The sequence below is a fragment of the Melospiza georgiana genome, chromosome 7, assembly GCF_028018845.1.
Source record: "Melospiza georgiana isolate bMelGeo1 chromosome 7, bMelGeo1.pri, whole genome shotgun sequence".
NCBI classification, from domain to species: domain Eukaryota; kingdom Metazoa; phylum Chordata; class Aves; order Passeriformes; family Passerellidae; genus Melospiza; species Melospiza georgiana.
The window spans coordinates 17,085,218-17,105,343 of record NC_080436.1 but is presented as its reverse complement, the minus strand read 5'-3'; the positions used below and the strand labels follow the sequence as shown (position 1 = coordinate 17,105,343).

The following is a 20,126-nucleotide window of genomic DNA, read 5'->3' as shown; positions in this document are numbered from 1 at the left end:
TTGACACCAATTTAGCTGCTTTCATTTTGCAAAAGCTGCTCTGCTTTAGCACTGAATATACTAGTTAGTTTTTGTTAACTAAACATTGATATAATGTAGTAATACCATTATTACTTTATGTGTATTGGTATAATAAAATAATACTATTATTACTCTATGTGAATTTTACTGCCATTATTTGGGAACATTTTATCTTTTGTGCATAGATGCAATTTTGGGGCCACACAAAGTTTAACTTAATACAGCCTTTAAATGAGGCTCAGTTAAAGGCTGAGTGATTGGCTGCTGAAATTATTATCTTGGGTTTAATAGAACACATTGAAAAGGTATAGGGGAAGGGATTTTCCACTTATTTATATTAAAATGTGTATAGTAATATTTCAGTAGTACCTTACACATGCACATAATCACTGATTACACTGTAATTGGAATGTTGGCTAATGTAAACCTTGCAACTATCTTAATGTACATGGACATTCATTTGCCTTAAGAGAATCAATTACACAGGCTGTTAAAAGCACGGGCTACCCTAATTTTATGTTTAACAATATTTGTATAGAGTGAAGGGTAATTTTCAGTAGTATGGGGTCTGTTTTGCCTGGGAGTCATAAAGGTTGTCCATTAAACACACGTTTTTGTCTTAGTTGTCCTGTGTACGTGACAGCCCAGGAGCTGGCATCAGTTGTACACGGTGTGTTTTCCTCAGAAGCTCTGTGAGGGCACCCAGGTGGGTGCGCAGGGAGCTGCCAGGAGCAGACAGCTCTGTCTGTGCCGTGTCTCACTGTCCTCTCTGTCTGTCCCTGCAGTCGCAGAGCGCCTCTCCCAAGCAGAGGAAGCAGAGCGTCTTCACCCCTCCTGCCCTCAAAGGTACTGTCAGCGCCCCCCGGCCCTGCCCTGCCCTGCCTCGGGGCGGCTCTGCTGGGGAACCCGGGCAGTGCCACAGGGTCCTGCCCGGCCATCCCTGCCCTCACCCTCTGCTCTCACTGCCCACCTGCCTGGGGCTGACCAGCCCTCCATCCTCAGCACTGAATCCTGCTGCAGTTGCAAATTTATTTGTGCGAGGGGGAAAAAAAAAAAGAGTTTTTATGCTTTGATTAGTTTGCTATAACAGATAATTCAATGCCAAGCTGTGAACAGAGCTATTTGAATATGTAAATTCTATTGGTGCTGGCCCTGTAGAGTTTTCTGTTTCTTATTTGCAACCACTCCCCCATATTCTGCCTCTCATTTCCAGGCAGCTGTGAAAAGGAGAACAACAAAAACTGTGGTCTGGGTATGTGACAGTAGGGTGTGTGAAGACTTTCTTGGGAAATAAGGAAAAATGACTAGTCTTGATAAAAGTTTTGAGGGATGCTTTTAAGGAATTTGTTCAAAAGCAGCAGGAATATCACCTTGCATCAAAATAGCTATATTTAGGCCTTGCTTCTTATGTAGTTCTGAACAGAACTTGACTGGATGGTGATTGTGGTGGAGCAAGATCTGAGGTGATTCACCAGCACTTTGACTGACACTTGTCAGAGCAGGATTATTTTCAGACTGCAGTCTAAAGGCCATCCTGCCAGGTGTCTCTTGATAGATAATGAATATGTAAATTTCCATTTGTCTGCTTAACACAGTTTATTACCTGGGATATCTGATTAGTTGTGTGAAATACTGCTGCTGTCACGAGGCAATCTACCACATCAGCCAGTTCTATGTATCTCATTCTGTAGCTGCAGCTCTCTAGTACTTGTCCTCGAATAAAATATCACTCAATATCACAGCTGCCACACAAGACTCTGTTTGTCAAAATAGGCTGAAGTTCCTATACTGGATATTAGAAATAATTTTATGACGTTCAATTTAATTTTTTTTTTCTGGAAGGAAAATGCTTTGCATGGGTAGCAATACCTATTGATCTCACTGCTGTATTATTCTGCTCTGCAAGCCTAAACTACGTGCTGTGCAAATGAAGTGCAGTGTAAAACAGGTCCTCATGGCTCCTCTCCTCTCTGCATGCCTCAGCATCCCTAGAAGTGTCCAAGGCCAGGTTGGTTGGGCCTCTGGGAAACCTGGTCTAGTGGGTGGTGTCCCTGTCCATGGAAGGGGGACTGGAATGAGGGGATCTTTAATGTCTTTTCCAACCCAAACCATTCTATGATTCTGTGATTCTATTCTTTGATATATATGGGGGCATATTTTTTCCTTCTGCCATTGCACTTATTAAACTAAAACTCAACATTATTATCTTTCTAAGACCATCCCCAAATATTTCAGTTTCATCATTATAGAAGCTTCCTCTAGCTCCAGGCTGGGCTGTGGCTGCTGGTGCAACAGGCAGGTTCTTATTACTGTATATCTCTGTGTACTTTGGCTCCTGCTTTTATTTTCCTAAACAAAAACACAGCAGAGTTCCTACAGACAGAGCAAATAGCTGACTCATCTCAGAGCATTGTTCTTTTTACTGGAATACAGTGTGCTGGAAAAATCAATGTGAGAGCTATTGATTTAAGTAGTAATCTGGAGAGGGACTCAGCCAGCCAACCAGATACCAGCTGGGCATGGTGTGCTTCTTAGTGTTATATTACCAAACCTAATGGATGTCAAAGAGGTTTTCCATTTTGCTTTCATAGATATTTCTTTCATAACCTGCCTCACTAGTGTTGAATTCCATGCTGGTATGTAGCATACAATGTTGCAAAATTCAGTATCTGAAGATTGCATCAAATGACTCCATTCTATTTTCTGTATGTTGTGATTCACCTCTTGTCATAGTTTTTTTCTTTCTTAAGCAGCAATCTTAACTGAGCATTCATCACCTATAGTTCCCCTCTTTGTGCCAGTTTTTCTTCTGTTACTTGTGTGCTTTTATGCCTGCACTTCAAATTTTCTCATTCTTTAAGGTCTTCTTCAAGTGTGAAGGTTGGCTTGAACCTCCCTATGAAAAATACCATAAAAACAACCACAGGAATGTTTTTCAATTTGAATAGTCACCACTTTTGCCTTGGGCAATCTTTTCCAGTCAGTTCTCAATGTGTAAGGCCTTTTTTTTCCTATTTACTAATCTGCTTCTTGTTCTTCTTCTGTATGACAAAACCAAGAAGAATCCTTTGATCCTTTTCCAAAGTAGATCTTCAGTTGTTTTAGCACAAAGGTCCATCCACCTCTCAAAGCACAATCAGCATCTTTAGAAATGTCTTCATCATTCTGCTTGCTGGGCTAGAGGAGCCCCTGGAGGTCTTGCTGGAGGCTCATTTTTTACCCTCACACTTGCCAGAGAAGTCTAAAATGGGATGATAACCCTTCCAGATAGAGAGGGACCAAGTGAAGGCATCTTAGACTGCCAAGGCAGAAGTGCAGGATTGCACTCACCCCAGGTAAAGGTGCTTCCTTGGTGTCTCATTACCACTTAAAAATCAGAAGAGCACCTTTGAGTCTCAGAGCTGCAGCTTTCCCTGCCAGGGCATGCTTCGTGCTCAGGCAGGTTTCCTTTCACCCAGGTAGTCATGTTTGCTTTGGTAGCTCAGCTCATCCTTGGAAGGAAATGCAGAGGGCAGTGGCAGGAAGCAAGGTTTACAAAGAATAACAGGAGACAGCCTGAGCTGTTCCCAAACCTGCGTTGCTCCCTGGAGGTCCCAAATCCCACATTATCTCCCAGCTATTGCTATTAATACTAGTGGCTATTTAAACAACCCCTGTGAAGGAAGTGCAGGTTCCCAAGTGATTTGAGGATTTCATTAGCAGTGAGTCTACTGGCCTGGATGTGCTAGAGGGCAGGGAAATAGGAAAACTTCACTCATCTTAGTTCACTCTGCTAGAGGCTGTTTAGATCAGATCAAGATCCTGCTAACTCCATCAGGCTTTAAAGAGAGTTACTGTAGCTGTGTTCACTGGACCACCTTTGCAATGAGGAGACATCAAATCATAATTAAAGTCATTCCCACACAAGTAAGAGATACATTTTACTGTTTTCTTTCTCAGCCTTTTGGGAAATAAATGCTTTAAATTCCTCTCCTAATGTATTTTTCTTTGCATAAAAACAAAGGTCTTTTCCTGAGCTAGGCCCCAGCTACAAGATTTGAAATGGGATTAAATCAGAGCTCTTATAAATCTAAGGAACATTCAAAGACATTATTTTGGTTTGAGTCATTAAAACAACCAGAATTCACTGGCTTTTCCCAAAGTGTTCAGACCCAGGGATTTGATACATGCATAATTCTAGTACTTACAATGATGGTTGATATTAAATGAGCTCTTTTTAGTTCCTGCCATGAATTTCAGATGCTCTGCTGGTTTAGTGCCTGCTTGTTCTTCTCTCCAAAGGAAACAACATGCAGAATAAATGATTAAAATCATGATGTCCCTCCTGAAATATGTAATTTATTAGAAGCAATTAGTACAGTGTGTGGCCCTCATCCAAATTTGCAACCCCTTAGGCCAGCCTGACGACGTCTGATGCATCTCATTACTTTGTGACTGAAGGTTAACAACAAACGTGGGTAGAGTCTGGAGACATTAAAGATTATTGTTAGTATGGTAAGCACTGAGTTTGGAGCCCATGAGAATCATTGTGGAACAAAAATCTCAGGCTAAATTAACTTCAAGTGGCACAAGAATGAAGTTTCTAAGGCTTTAGCAGTCACTACAAAAACTTGTATCTTTTTATATGGCAAACTCTGGAAAGAGCTTCCAGTGTTAACTAAGCACAGCAGTGTAAGAACACAAAACATCCCCCTATTCTAGAAACAAAAATACCATGTCTTTTTTTGCTTCTGCTTCATACATGGGCTTAAATTTAATTTTAAGAAATTACTGTTAGCTGTAACATCAGGCATCTTACACAGACTTCTGAACATCAAGTCCAGGCTCACAAATTGAGCTGGAGCCCAGTCAAACTTTTCTTATGTGTGTGAGTCACTGACTCAGCCTCTTGCATTTTTCCAATTCTCCAATGATGATCCTTTTTCAAAGATGATTGTGCTGCACATCAGTCATGTGGCCAGAACAGGAGATGGGGATGGTTTTCCATTATCCTCTCAGTGCTGAGTGGTACTTTGGACCTCTTTCCTTTTCCAGTAGGCTAAATGGCTGTGATTACTGCTGGGCAGGGGGCAAGGACTACTGCACAAAACCAGGCAATGTCCAGTGGCTGGAGCAATTCCTGAGGTTGATTCTTTCCTCTAACACCTTAGCAGAGCTGCCATGTCCCTGGTGGAACATCTCTTCTTTAGCCTGGTAGTACCAGCTCTCCACCACATTCCTTTTAAGTAGAAAATCTGTCTCAGTAAGTTGTTTCTTGGGTTACAGAAGGCTAAGCTCTGCCTCGTTTTTCACGTGCACTGCTCTGGTTTGTTCATGTGTTGTGATGGGACAAAATGCCATCAATGCACTTCATTTCCTGGGTGGAAGGCCCACAACTGTCTGGATCTGCTGAAGAACAGGGAGTAGAAGATTTATGCTGCAGTTTTGTATCATTGTGCTTTTTCCTTGTCCCTAACTTGGTCACAAGAGGTGCAGTTCTGTTTCCCAAACTACTTGTTCTGCTTGTTCTCATCATTTAAATACTGTTCTTATCCACATCTCTGTCAGTACCCCTCGATACAGCCACACCACTTGATGCAGAATGGCCTTGAATGAATTCCCTGGCTATCTTTACCAAGATGTTACCTTCTAGTGCCTGGTCTCTTTCCCCCTCTCTCTACCCTTCTCTCTCCTTCCTCAGGCTTGGACAGTAGGATGATGACAGTAGAAAGTTAAATTAATTAGTGAGTCACTGAGTTGGTGACAGGGATACATCAGATTGCTGCCATCTCAAGTTCAGCTGGCTGCCACTGCTATGGTACTGCCCAACACGTTGGCAGACACTGGTGCTGTCTGTATTTAATTTCCTACTGTTGGCAGCTTTGAATACATTTCATTTCACACAGCTGGCAGCTTCTGCTTCAAAATGGCTCTGGCCTTGGCTGCAACAAATACTGCAGCACCTACAGAGAGACCAAGGTGTCCAGTGGAGACTAAGCTTGACATCTGCTCCAGAGTAAAACTGGGATGTTTGTGTTACAGCCACCATTACCTGGAGTGAAGAAGAAAGGGCTGTGTTGAGCACTAATGTCAGTCCCTAAATTACCACATGTGGTCCAGCACAGGCCAAATTCTGGGGGAGTATTTCTGCTGGCCACATCTGGCTCAGTGTGAAATCCACATATCTGATACAGTTCCTTCTAATCTTGTGCAATGAATTCCAAAGGGGCCTCCTTCTAAAGGTACAACTTTATTTTTATGATCGAAAATAATCTTAGAAAAGTGCTGTGAAACAGCATTTATGACTTGAAAATAGTGTTATGAAGCATTGTTGTATTAAATACAAGGCAGTGTAAATATCATACTGTTTCTAAGCAGTAACAGACAACATTAAAAACCTTTTAAAAGCTAGCAACATAAAATACTGTAGAACAAAAATATGGGAGACATAGTACATGTTTTAAAATGTAAAGTAGAAATCCCAGGAAAGGCAGCATGTGTTGTTCTGGTTACTTTTTCTACAAGATGTATTTATAGTGAAATTACAAGGATTTTGGCAGTGTTGAGTTCTGAATTGAAGCAGCTTTTGAAGAAAAGATAATATTTTTATAGGAGAACATGTAAGATTCTTATGAAGTCAGCCATTTGACAGGGCATTAAATTTTATTTCCTTGCTGTATGTTCTATGCTGGAGGTTAACAACCAAGCCACATGGCAGACCCTGACTGCAGCCAGCCCTACTGTAATAAATAATAATTGCCCCTCTGTTTCATCTAAAGCTTTGTAAATCTGGAATTTGATCCCAAGCAAGATGGCAGGATGAAGACCCAGACTGCACAGTGCTGCTCCTGTTCAGTGTTTGCCATCTCCCAGGCAGGCAGGGCAGGATTGTGCACGCAGTGAGGGCAAGTGCATCCGTCAGGGCCTCACTCCCCTTGGCTCAGTGGGGAGAGCACGCTCCTCCTGCAGCACTGCCAGGGCCATGGCTGGGGCCTGGGGGAGCTTGCTCAGGCCATATTGGGGTGCTCTGGAGGTAGGTTCATTGTGTACATACAGAGGTACCTCTCTAAATAGTGTACTTCTAAAAAGTCCCCACAGTATGCCGGCTGCTGTCTCATGTAATTTACCCTCAAAAAGAAAAGCCTTCCCTGCATTTTGTACCTCACTGCATATTTCTACAGCCCCTCTTTGTCTATTAATGGCTCCTCTCCATGTAGTCAAATTTCAGATATAAAAATCACCACCCCTCCAAAAGGCAAAGCTTTCAGAAGACAGAATGACTGCAGGCAGGCTCAAGGTTAATAGTGAAATTGTACAACATGAAAGGCAGCACTGTGCATTGAGCAGTGGCATCAGCCTGACACAGCAAAATCATCCCATGACCTTTCAGCTACGATTCCATCAGCTGTGCTGCTCCTTGAGGGCATGTGCAAGGGGGTGCCGGCTCACAGCCACCAGCCCAGCTCTCACCACCTGCTCTGCTCCTCCTGGGACCAGGGCAATGATTTCCATGAGAGTGGCTCCTGGCCACAAGCTGCTCTTCCAGGGACAGTAGCTTGCCATTAGCTCTTTGCTTCAGGTTTCACCCTGGCCCGAGCCAAGGTCCCAGTAGCACATTAGCTTTGTGACGTCTCTGTTTCTGAACAACCTGGTCCTTATTTCTGTGGTTAAGCTAAGAGAAACATAGAGAAACCATGCTTCTGATTTTTAGGGACCATCTGTGCTGGGTTTCTTGTGGTAGGGATTTTTAGTATTTAATTTTTTTTTCCTTTTGAAGTGGATGCCTATTTGAATTTATCAAAGCCTAAAAATTTTCTACAGAAGGCCATGTGGTTCTTCTCCCCTCCATAATTTCTCCCTTCCTTCACCCCTTGAGATGCAACGTTGCCCAGTATAGCAAGAACACAGAGTTCCCAAAATCATCCTCCAGAGCTTTGGCATGGAGACAAGAACATGAGCAGCCTGAAGATTTCAACCACATCCTTTCAGGCCTGCAGCTAGCACTGAGTGCTCACATGAATTATGTGTGTGACTGTGACCAGAAAAACACAGGAAATACTGCAGCTAGCATATGGATCTGCAAAGGGATTCATTTTCCTGTGAGCTGCACAGGCCAGCAGGATGTTGTTTAAAAGCTCTCATCTGATGGAGCTGCTGGTTTCTCTTGAAACAGAAGGAGGGAGGATACTTCAGGCTTTTCAGCTCTCACACAACCTGAGAACAAGCAGTGTCATTCCACAGATCTTTTATAGCCAGAGGAGATGCTTAGCAGGCTCTGAGCAATTTACAGAGTAACTGTTTCTGACAATACAATTAAAGAGTTGTGGGATCTAGAAGGAAAGCACACCCCTGAAGTGTTTGCTGTGGCTGTCCCAGCTCAGGGTGCGCCTCTGCTGTGTATGCTGGCCCACAGCAAGCAGAAAATGCGCACACACATCTGGTAAGCCCTGGGAATGCTGCAGGTTTGTGGGCTACTCCTTGCAGTGGCATCTTTCCAGGTGACAGGGACACAGGGCACACCTGGTGAGGTGCAGGACACCCACAGGCACCTCTCCAGCTCAGCTGGGACTGGGGGCAGCCATGAGCCCCACGGAAGGAGTGGAAGGGAGAGCAGGGGAAGCACAGACACTGCCAGAGAGCAGCAGGGAGAGGGGCTGCCTCTGCCCCAGCACCAGGTACCCAGGGACTGGCCAGCTCCCACAGGGCCAGAGGGAGGAGGCAGCCTTCTCCTGGTTTTTTCAGCAGTGAGGAGAAATTATGTAAATTCAGCTTTCAATGTCCTCGCAATCTGAAAGTACAGAGTTTTTTTTTTAAAAAAAGTAGGATTTTTGGCATGCAGGCTCCCTCTAGTGACTCCTAGTGCAGCTCCACTGTTGGACGGAAAGAACAGTTACAAGGAGTGGAATGATATCAAATCTGACTAATTTCAACTTAAAACCTGTGAGATCATTACTACCTTTCATCTGCATTCCAGCAGTGGAATGAGTGATTAGAGCCTGACTTTTATTTCAACTCACTCTTAGCAAGAGCTAAAGTAAGAAGTGTAAAAACTAATTTTTACAAAATCTATGACTGTGATCTGAATGTGTCTAAACCTTTAGAGGAGAGCCTACCTTTTCTATATTTTGTCTATATTTTCCCCAATTAAATTGAGTATACTGAGTCTGTAAAACTAAAATTTGGCTTGTCCCTACCTCTAAACAGACTTACCTTCTGTAGCTGAAATTCCGGGCATTGTTTCATGGTGTCTTTAGCATCAGCTTTCATAAGTCTTTGCTGATGTGATTTTCTAGCTGTAAAACTTCCCACTTTTAGCCTCCTAGCTTATTTTAAGATAGTCAGGCTACAGAGTGGCTCCAACTGGACACATGGGCTGGAGAATCATGTGGTTAATCCTAAGAATGACAGAAGTTGCCTGTGAAAGTGTAAGATGGTTTAATTTAAAGAAGCTGTGTTTAGAAAATGCTGCTCACTAACTTTTAAGGCCAGTGAGTTCTAAGACATAGTTTGTGACAGTAGCAGAGCTTTTGACTTCTGTTATTATGGAGCAGCTGATTAGAGGTTTGAAAATGTGGCCTTTAATTTGGTGGAATTACTGTAATCCTTTGACATAAGGGAACAATTCTGCCAGTGCTATGATTTTGACCTACTCTCAGGCAGACAGCTGCCTGACTGAAAGTGATGCTGATGTCAAAAGTGAGGGCTTAGCAATTCCAGCAAAGGGACACACTGCCCAGTAAGGTTTGGTTTCCAGACAAGTGCTTTTTCAGAGGAGATTCTGGCTATCTAACAGGCTTCCCAGGACCCGTCAAAGCACAGCACCTTTGAAGGTCTGCCTGCACTGAATTCAAGCACACTTACCGGCAGTTCTAAGCCTGTCTTTTAACTGTGAAAAATTGGGATGGAAAAGTGTCAGCTGGAAAGCTCTAATCCTCTCCTGATTGCTGGCCCCAGCTGCCTGGTCAGAGCAGCACAGGGGCCGTGAGGAGGAGAGCTTTGCAGTGCTGCCCGGATTCATTACTGACATGGAAGCCACCTCTGCATGTTTTTCTGATCAAGGTTCTGGGGTATTTGACCAAGAGCCATCCTCCACAGAATCAGCTAAAAAATATTTTCTGGTTTTCCAAAGGTAAAGCCACCCCTTGATGGCTGACTGCAGGAGCTCCTGCTCTTCATGTGAGCTCCAAAGGCTGGCTGCCTTCTGCAGTCTGAGGGCTGGCAAGGGAGGGAAGGACCAGCAGAACAAGGTGGTTCCATAGATGGTTCCATACCAGGAGAGGTTGTCTGGGGCAACAGAAACCTCTCTCTTTACTCTTTAGGCCACTGTACGTGGGAGATGCAGCCCCTTCAGCCATGGCAAAGCTGGCCCCTCTCTCCAGTGCAGGTTCTGGCCAGCCTGTGGAGGGCCAACAAAAGCCTTTCTGTGCAAGGAGCTCCTTCACGTGACTCATAAGGGGCCAGTGCTGCTTCAAGGCATTCCGAGAGGGAAAAATGGAAAGTGGAAAGGCAATGTCTCAGAGAACAAACTGGAAAGTAGCCAGGCATTTGGAACATGATTTTTGCTGCTCTCATACAGTCTTCATTGTAATAATTTAACAGTGAGCCTTTTGACTGAAAGTAGCCTCAAATGAGCCTCAAGATTTGTCATTTAAAAGGCTCACCATGACAACTGAGGATGGTATGACTTGAGCTAAGAAAAGAGTTAGCAGCAACCAGCAGACATTTAGAAAATTAGTCATACTTTGTTGCTGGGTTTCTGAATGATCATTCACAAACCTCTACGGGGCCATGGTGACCTGCGGAATATGCTGATGATCTGATCTGCTCCAGATCAGATATGTGACCTACATAAACCCATCATATTTGCCAATGCCTCAGATCATTTGTTTTGGTTTAGTCATGCATATTAGAGAGGAAAAAAAAGTAAATGAACTTGCAAGGCTGAATAATGTCTTGGTCTCATAATCACAACGCATGTGAATTTTTTTCTCCTCATTTTGAGCTGAGATGTAAAATAATACAACACATGGAGGAGGTCTTTTTATTATTTATATATTGCCACAATGCCAGCCTAGTTTAAACTGCCACATTGATGCTCCAGATTCTTTTCATTCTAAATGTTGGAGGTCCCCCATATCTGCTGCTGTTTGAATGTTGATTTACCATTTACATCAATGGTAAATCACAGAGTGACAGCCTGACTTTGCTTTTTCTAGGCTAATCTAAACAGCAGTTTGAGAATATCTAGTGCACCTACTTTCTGTATCAACTCATTTATCTCATATCTCAAACTTTGAAGCCACATAAAACAGTAATTTACAGTATCTTACATAAATTCATTGCAGATAATCAGTAAGCTGGGGTTTTGTCTTTATAACTGGAACTTAACATCAATGACGTATGTTGACTCTTCTTTCTTTAACAATAGTAGGAGAAAATCTCATTAATTTCCGGAGGAATGGGACTAAGATCTGTATAATAAAGAAAAGACCTGGTTATGCTCAAACTCATTGGCCACAGGACCAAGGCCCACCCTTGCATGTTGGTTATCAAGCTTCTGTGAAACCTTGCTTAACAGAAACTCACAGGCGTGGGTACCACTCAGAGTCCCTTGGGACTGCTGCACAGTGCATCATTTTTCAGTCCTTCTCCACAAAGGACAACCCAAAGTTTAGAAAACTTTCAAAGGCTGTATCAAGCAGACTGTTCACAGCTACCAACATCTATAAAGCAAAATTTTCCACATCCCTTTATTTTTATTTTGCCTTCCCTCTCTCATGTTTTTTCTGTTCACTCACTCATACACGGGGGAGTTGCCAAGGCCTGGGACTGTGTGTTTTGTTGTGTTTTATTGCTGTCATGTCATAGGTAACTTTTTGATACTCTTTGAACCGCCAGCAGCTTAGAGACCACCCAAGGGAGTGGCTGCCTTGGGACACACAGCCTGGGCTCTTGTTGCCAGATCTTCTTGGAAGCAGGATTAACCTCTTGCCATAGGTCATCTGGTTTGACTATTGAACATGAGCACCAGCAGATGAAATAATAGCTGCCTGCTTGTAGGACTGAAGCCATTCTACTGGGTGGGCATGAAGAAGCACAAGGAGAGATGTGTAAAATGCATCTTGTGTTTGCATACAGACATCAGCCATTGTCTGTCTCTCTGTTCATACTCAGTAACATCCACTGATCACTGCACACAACAATTCTTGTCATATCATATTGGGGTTAATGAAGCATCCAGGAACCCACACCAGGAATTCAGTCCATGCCACATAAACCTTGTTCAAACATTTAACAGAAGCTGGTTGTTGCAACAGGGAACTCCCAGCTAGGGTGTAGCAATCCAGCCCAAGGACTGATAGAAAATGTTAGGGAGGAAAGCAAAAGTCTTTGTCTCAGCAGGCTGGCAACAAAAATGTTCTCAGTGTGTTTCTGAAATTTCATAACTGAGGATTTGGATATAGCTATGGAGGCAGATAGTTGTACCTCTCCAGAACTTTAGGAGAAGGAATGAAAATGCTAATCTAAAAGCCTAGCAATCTGAGAAGCAAAGCTGTATCATTTCCTGATTTGAGATGAGTAGAAATGATGCCCATAATATATGATGAAATTCAATTTTCCTTGAAAGCATAAATAGCCACCATTAGTCTGAAATATATTGGAGGGAATCAATGGAGGCAACTCAAGGGGGAAAGTAGTGGCAGGAGAAAAGGTACATTTATAAAGCTAGGAGAAGGGGATGTGGTAGTAGTGAAGACCCCAGAAAAAGGAGAGTTTCGAAGTCTGGATAAATAGTAAAAACTGTATGAGACACATTAAGCAAGAAAAAACATGCAAGACTCAAATGACAATTGGATATGGGGGTCTAGAGAGGAGTGGAAATCAGAAATGTGTAAACCTAAATATTAGGAAAAAATGACAGTGTTGCTCATGGTAGATGAATGTTTTGGACAGGACTTCACATCAAGAGCTTGATTTTGACCACTTTGAGGTGCTGTCTTAGACTTCCACCAGCTTGCACAGAAGATGCACTCTAGAGTTTTAACTTGGGCAGAAGGGAAAATGACTCTCAGAGAATGGCAAGGAGAAAGGATTACAACAGCAGAAGAACCAGCTTGCTGATATCTTTGCCTCTGATATCAGCAGAGGAAGGAGAACCAAGGCAAAAATTGTCAGAGGCAAAGATATCAGCAAGCTGGAAAAGATGGAGAGAGAGGTCACTGGGCACTTGGCCAGAAAGCTGAGACTGGGTCCAAGGGCAACTGGATCAAAGGAAATGGAGGGTGGGCTGACAAGGTGGAACCAGTGAGCATCATTTTTGGTGAGCTGAATGGTAGAAAGAGAAGAAGGGGAGGCAAGTAGGGTTAAGGATAGGGTTAATGGTTTTTAAGAGTTACTAATGAAAGCCTAAGCACTGAACTCTGACTTGTATGCAGGTTGAGCTTATCTAAACCACTCAATGAAGTAAAAATGGATTAAAGGTTTCAGGAACTGATTGTACAGATGAAGGAGAGAGATAACAGGTCATTTATGCAAAGAGGAAACAAGAGAAAGCTCAAAATAGGTTTTTGGGAAACTGTAGCATTTTTCTTACTGTTCTGCTCTTGTATGCTCTATATATTCCCTCCTGTATTTCAGCTGTTTGAAAAAAAAATTAAAAGTTAAATATATAGTAGGATTTAATTTCTTTCCAGCCAAAGAACCAAATTTTTGATCAAGAAAGTCAAAATGCCTAGGAGATGTGTGTGCAGGGGTAAGTTTTGAGTTTCTCTATGACCAGTAATGACAGCTGTGTTTCTGATATCTTCTCCAGATGGGGCAGAGAGAAGACAAGACACAAATTTCTTGCATTTGAATAAATTGGGCAGCGTAGCTGGCATGTACCTGACAGTGAACATTTGAAGATGATGAAACTGGATTTTTCTAAACTTCTATGAAGCATAAAGTGCCAAGAATGGAGGCTAGTGAAGCTGTATTCTGTTGAACTGAAAATCAGAGAGGAAAAGTTTTTAATGATCATTCAGCTTTTGTCAAAGAAGGTTTCTGCCAGGCAGCTGCTCCTGCAGGCTCTGATGGTCCTCAGCTCCTGCTGGAGGTGGGAAGAGCAGGAGGCATTGATGCTTTTCAGAGCTGAGACGGTGTCCTGTGCCTGTCAGAGCTGGATTGTGGTGCTTGTGGCAGGGACAGGCTCTGGACTCTCCCACTGGCACTGACCAGCAGAAGGGAGCACGTTCCATCCCTGGGAGTACCAGATGTTTCTGGAAACATCTGGCAAACATCTTGTGAAGCCTAGGGAGTCTGTGTTACTCCCGTGGAGCAGGTGCCTAACTGAGCTAGAAAGGCCTTTCTTGTGAAACAGGGTGCACAGGCCTTGGTTTTATTAGCACAGTGTGGTTCTTTAACCTGTTACACCTGCAGGCAGCTGAGTATATTCTTTTAACTGGCAATCAGCACCCCCAGGCACCACAGCCTGGTAGTGCCTGAGACAATGATGTGCCCCTGAGGCCCCAAGGGGACATGAGCCATTTCAGCAGCAGTGCCAGCACCCAGAGGAGCAGTTCTGTGCCTCCCTCCCAGGAATCACATTTTTCTGTTGCAGTTTCACACACTGGGCCACAACTGGGGTGTGATTTCTGTGTGAGATTTTGGGGATCTCATGAGTGTATCTGTCACATACAAGAGATGCTCCAGGTTCACTGAGTTTAATCCCATTATTTTCATCCCCTGTGTTTGAGGAATACAAGGCTCACACACATATATATATATGTAAATCACAGTGGAGCACATAATTAAGAGTTTGTATGCTTTCCAAAATCAGCACAGAAATATTGATTCAGCCTGGCCCCACGGTTTTAAGTAGTGAAGAGGAATCTTGTTCCTCAAATAAGCCTGACTGGTGCACTTAGACACTTCATCACTTTTCCAGAGAAAGGAGTCATTTGAAGCTCCCAGGCGGATCAATATGTAGCCCATGTAGTTAATGTTAGTACATTGTTATAAACTGTAGGATGCATTTACTGAGTTTTGATTTCATAAAATCATACAGTCATTTACGTTGCAAGGAACCTTGGGAAAGTCCATACTTCAACCAGATGCATAAATCAGAATTAGCACCAAGTTTAACAAGGTTGTCCAGTGCTTTGTCTAGTTCAGCACTGAAAATCTCATTGAAGAGACAAATCACATTTTCACTGTGAAATCACACCAGTGTTTAAATACACTCACTGGAATAATTTGTTCCTTATATCCAGTCAGAAAATATTATCTTCCAATTCACAACCAGACACCTTCACCCTCTGGGTACCTTTCCTGGGTACAGGCAGGCTGCTGTTAGGTGCCCCAGAGGTGCCCCTGAGCTGATAACAGCAGCTGCTGTTATCTCCTGTAACCGTGGGGCCATCCCTCCACTTGGAGGAGGCTGCCCTGGAAGAACTGCCAGCCCACAAGGGCTTTCCATTGCACCCAGCCCAGCCAAAGACCTGTGGTGGATGCTGGATTTAATGACATTAATTTGAGGTGTTTTTTCTGGTTGTTTTTTTGTTGTTGTTGCTTGTTTGGGGTTTGTGTTCTCTGTTTGTTTTGTTGGCATATTTAAAATCAAAACTTGAATTGGGAAAAAAAAACATTATGAGGAAGACACATTGGAGAAGCATAATTGAAACATATTTAACTGTTAAATGCAAACCAGAATGTACCATTACAAAGAATAGTCATTTTTCCTGTTTAGTGGTATGAGCCTATAATATTGCTTTTGATATTCTCATTTTTTCAAAGGAAAATAGAAAACAATTAATTTAGCACTGGCTGAGACGTTTTTATTTTGCTGTTATCCTCTTTGACCAGGTCTGTTTACATAATCATTTCAAAGTGATTTGAGTTCTGAAACGCTGAAAATGAGCCTGTTTTATCTGTGCCTTTCACTGCTTTCTGCAAATCTGGAAATGTGTTTTTGATAGAGAGAGGATCAGCTCCAAATCGTAAAACTAAATAACCCTTCAAACTTTAGGGAATTCAAGCTGCCAACCAGACTTCAATCCTGAGTTTGGTAAATGTCAACACCCTTCCTTGGGCAGTGAAGCAGAGTGAAGGAAGAAGTGTTAAATAGGATGGGGTACTGCCTTAATTACTTGAATATTTTTAAATTTTTTTTCCAGGAGACATTTAATTCAGGAACACTTGGTTGTTTCAAATCTTGTGACCCTACTTAGCTTTCTAAGCTGGTACTTTGGTTAGATGGAGAGAAGCTAAAAGACAGCTGCTGATAAAGCAGCATGGGTGTGATGTGACTACAAAAATGACACAAAATTGTCCCATTCTCATTCATAATTTAAAAGAATCTAGAAGTCTACGAATAATCTTTGAAACAATGACTTCATCTAAAAAGGAATTGCCAGTTCAAATTATATTTGTATATGGCTTCTCAATCTGGTTTGGATTTATGGGTTTGTTTATCAACATTAATTGTATTAAATTACCTGCAGTGAAATATAAGCCCTTTGAGAAAAAACAATTCTTTAGCAGTGTTCAGACAGACCTTGCTCTAAAGCAGCATAAGGATGAGTGTGAAGACATTGTGGGTGCTGGTGAGAAGGGGCAGTGTTTGGTCTGGAAGGGGTTTTGCTGCCAGACATCCCAGGTGAAGAGCAGAGCCCCAGGCAGAGGGTGACACTGAAGCAGGGGCTGGGTCGGGTGCAGAGGGGATTGGGAACCCATGGGGACAGGGGATGGGTGGCACCCTGTGAGCCCCATCCCCAGGAAAGGGCAGAGCAAGGCAGGGCACCCAGTGAGAGAAACGGAACAGCATCAGGACAGTGCAGGCACAGCAATTCAGGGAGCTGAGTGCCCACAAATTCCTTGCTTGGAAAAAGGGACGTTGATGGGACTGGGTGACTGCATGGATCAGCATTCACAGTCCTCCCTATTTGCTACTGACATTGTAAAGCTTGTGCAGTTTATGTGGAATCAGTAACTTGATGTTTCTAACTTGGATGTGCTCTTACACACAAACAATTTCTTCTAAAATATCCTGGCTTTGTTTTGCCTTTTTTGCCACATGTAAAATCTTACACTCTGTATTTCATGCTCATCTTTACATTGTGTTTAATCAGTGAACAGAAATAACCCCCAAACTACAGCATTTTGGTCCTTCTTGGTTACTAGCTGAGAAAGCTGAGGTCACGAGCTGTGTCACTGGTACAAAGATTGGAAATATGAGAAGGAAATATCCTGTCTCATAAATTAGCATTGCCATAGTCGTGGTTGTAAAACCGGCTGAGGTGACCTGAGTAATGAATTTTTATTCAGTCTCTAAAAGAATCTAACCTTTCAGCAAACAATAGATATTGGAAAGATAAATAGATAATAGATATTGCTAAGCAAAGATGCTGAACTGATCCAGCAATGCACTCTGTGGGTAGAGCTTCACCCCACTACCTGCTTGTCACATGGCTCATATTGACAAAGGGCAGGGCACAGCCTGAATAACCCCTCTGGAGCCACCCTGGAGAGCCACTGTCCCAGCCTCTGCTCTTGAGCTGTGCCTGAATGTGCCCCAGTGTGCCAGTGTGCACCTGCCCAGCTCTGGTGCCTCCTGACCACCCTTGGCAGCCACTGTGGGCTGCTGCAATGTTATGTGGCTAGATATGCTTTTAATCCAGGAGTTTGATTGCTGTAACTTAACTATTTTTATTACTCCAAACCATTTTTTGCACTGTAAAAGTCTGCAGCTTTGTGCAGGAAATGTATCTTTTCAAGGCAGTTACCAGCATTTCCTCTCATATATGTTCATATGTTACTGACAGGAATTTCATTACCTCTATGTCAATTCACACTGGTTTATTCCATTGTTTAGATGAGCATCTTATTTTGTAATGCCACACCAAGGGTCAGTTCATTCTGACAACCTGATGTGTGAGACCATCTTGAGGCTTATATATAACTACATGAAGTCTTGTGCATTTACTGGTCAGAGGAGGAAACTTCCAAGGGACACTGTAGCATAAAATGACTGGCAGAGGTGAAGGCAGGCTGCAGAATGGAGTTTATGAAAAAATCATTAAATAAGATCAATAGCTACTTGCCGTGCAAAAATCAATGGGTAATGCTCAGTGATGTAATTTCTCTCCATTTCCTACAATTTTCATATTTAATATTGCAATTAAACCACACAGCCAAAAGTCTTCACTCCTACAAAAAAAATACAGTTCCATGGTTTCATCATACCATGCATGACATGCCTTATTTTCTGTCCATAACTTGGCCCTTCTTATCTTTGAAAAGCTCCCTAAAGAAATTATTCCCCCTGGCTCCAGTAATTCCTGACAGAATTGAACAGCAGCTGTTAGATGAGCACTGTCAATTGTGCAAGAAAGGCTCTGTAAGTGCAGAGGAAATAACAGAAGAAAAATTTACCTTAAAAACAAAACATAATTTGGAAACAAATGTCCATTAACCTGTAGTTAGGTGAAATCATATTTAAAATGTTTGTCTTGATAAAGGGTGTTGCTAAAGACCTTGGTAGTAGCTGAGCACCTTCATGTATCACAGCTCTTAATTGGAAATGGCTGGATTATTGCAGGGCACCCTTACAAGAACTGTGGCCTTGAAGCATTAATGTATTTGCTTGGTTTATGTCAGGACAACAGCTTCCCAGGAGCTGTGTGCTGTCATTTGTGTGGAAGAAAAGAGAGAGAGGAGCCCAGGGCCCAGCACAGAGTGATGGGCTCCTGTTAGAAATAGAGCTGGTTGTTGTACAACCATTGCAAGATACTGTTTTCATCTATTTGTAAAGTTGTGGAACTGAAATAACTTATGCTGAGATTTTTTTCAAGTGATATTTGGGAAAAAATCTCTTCTGTATTTTGGAGTGGTGTGGATCTAAACAGTGAGGTGTAGGAACTTGCAGATGAAGAGGCACTGGGGCCAAAGCTCTTGGACTTACACCATCATCAGTTCTTCTTACTCACAATTAGCAGTAATCTGGATCTTGCCCTTACCCCTCAAGGATGAACCCCTTTTTGAAAAATGTGCTCCTACAAGTGCTATGACTTGCAGAGTGCACATTGGGGTGTTTGATTATCTAGTGATAATATAAAGCAGCTGGGGTGTCGTTTCTCCTCATCACAGAGAGGAAGTGATACAAAAGGAAAGCATTTTTCCTAACAGTTAGAGATGGTTACTAGAACTATGTATGATCTTTAATGAAATAAAAAATATTTTTATGCAATGACAGTAGTGGCATCAGATAATAGCTTAATTCAGGATTATGTTTTGTTCAAATCATGCAGTTTTGATCAGTAGTTATTTTCCCACTTTGTTTGTCATAAACTGGGGGACTCCAAGACTAATCGTGCACATTTGCTTTTTAGGTTTTTTGAAAATAACATTTCCTCTCTGGTCTCTCTGTCATGATCCATGTAAGAAATGGTCCAGTGTTGTCACAGCTTTGGTGCCAGCAGTCTCCTCTCTGCCAGGACAGTCTCTGTCCAGCTCTCCTTGGCTCAGGGCAGCTTTGCAATGGTGCTCAACACAAATATGACCAAGGCTTACCAAGGAAAAAAGAAGCAAATACTGTTCAGAACCTTTATTCAAGGAAGAGAATATCTCTTTTCTAAATACACCATCATGTGACTTGAACTAAGAGGCTTGCTAAAAAAGGAGCAAATATGAGTATTAAACTTGCCCTTATTTTGGTTTTCTGTTCCTTCCTCCACAAAAAAATACCTGATGTCTGCCAAACACCACAACCTTAACCATGACTTCTGTGTTTTCAGGGATCAAGCACCTGAAGAGCCAGAGTGAGTCAGTGTTTCCCGAGGAAGAAGAGGCGCTTGGCGAGCGGGAGGAGGAGTGGGGCCATTAGCCAGCCCATCCCGGAGCCCACCCCGGAGCCCATCCCGGAGCCCATCCCGGCCCTGCCGTGTCCTGCCCCGGCAGCATCCGGGCCCCGCAGGCCCCGCACACGGGTCCTGCCGCCCTCCTTCCCGGAGACAAAACTGATATTTTAAACTCTGTTTTTTTTCTTTTATTTTCTATGACTTAGAAATGTAATTCGCAAATGTGTTAGCTCCCCGAAGTCAGTACTGCCAGAGCTTAACTGCTGCGTGTGAGCTGTATCTAAGGCTTGT

General features: G+C 42.8%; 1 protein-coding gene across 1 annotated transcript in view; it reads left to right on the top strand.

The window, feature by feature from the left end:
• Positions 1–19,871, top strand: part of PPP1R1C (protein phosphatase 1 regulatory inhibitor subunit 1C) — a 40,389-nt gene extending 20,518 nt beyond the window's left edge. Inside the window, 2 exon segments of the mRNA XM_058028261.1 lie at positions 807–867; positions 19,773–19,871. Of these exon segments, the coding sequence (XP_057884244.1) occupies positions 807–867; positions 19,773–19,861 (150 nt within the window). The 3' untranslated portion in view covers positions 19,862–19,871.
• Positions 19,872–20,126: the final 255 nt, after the last annotated feature.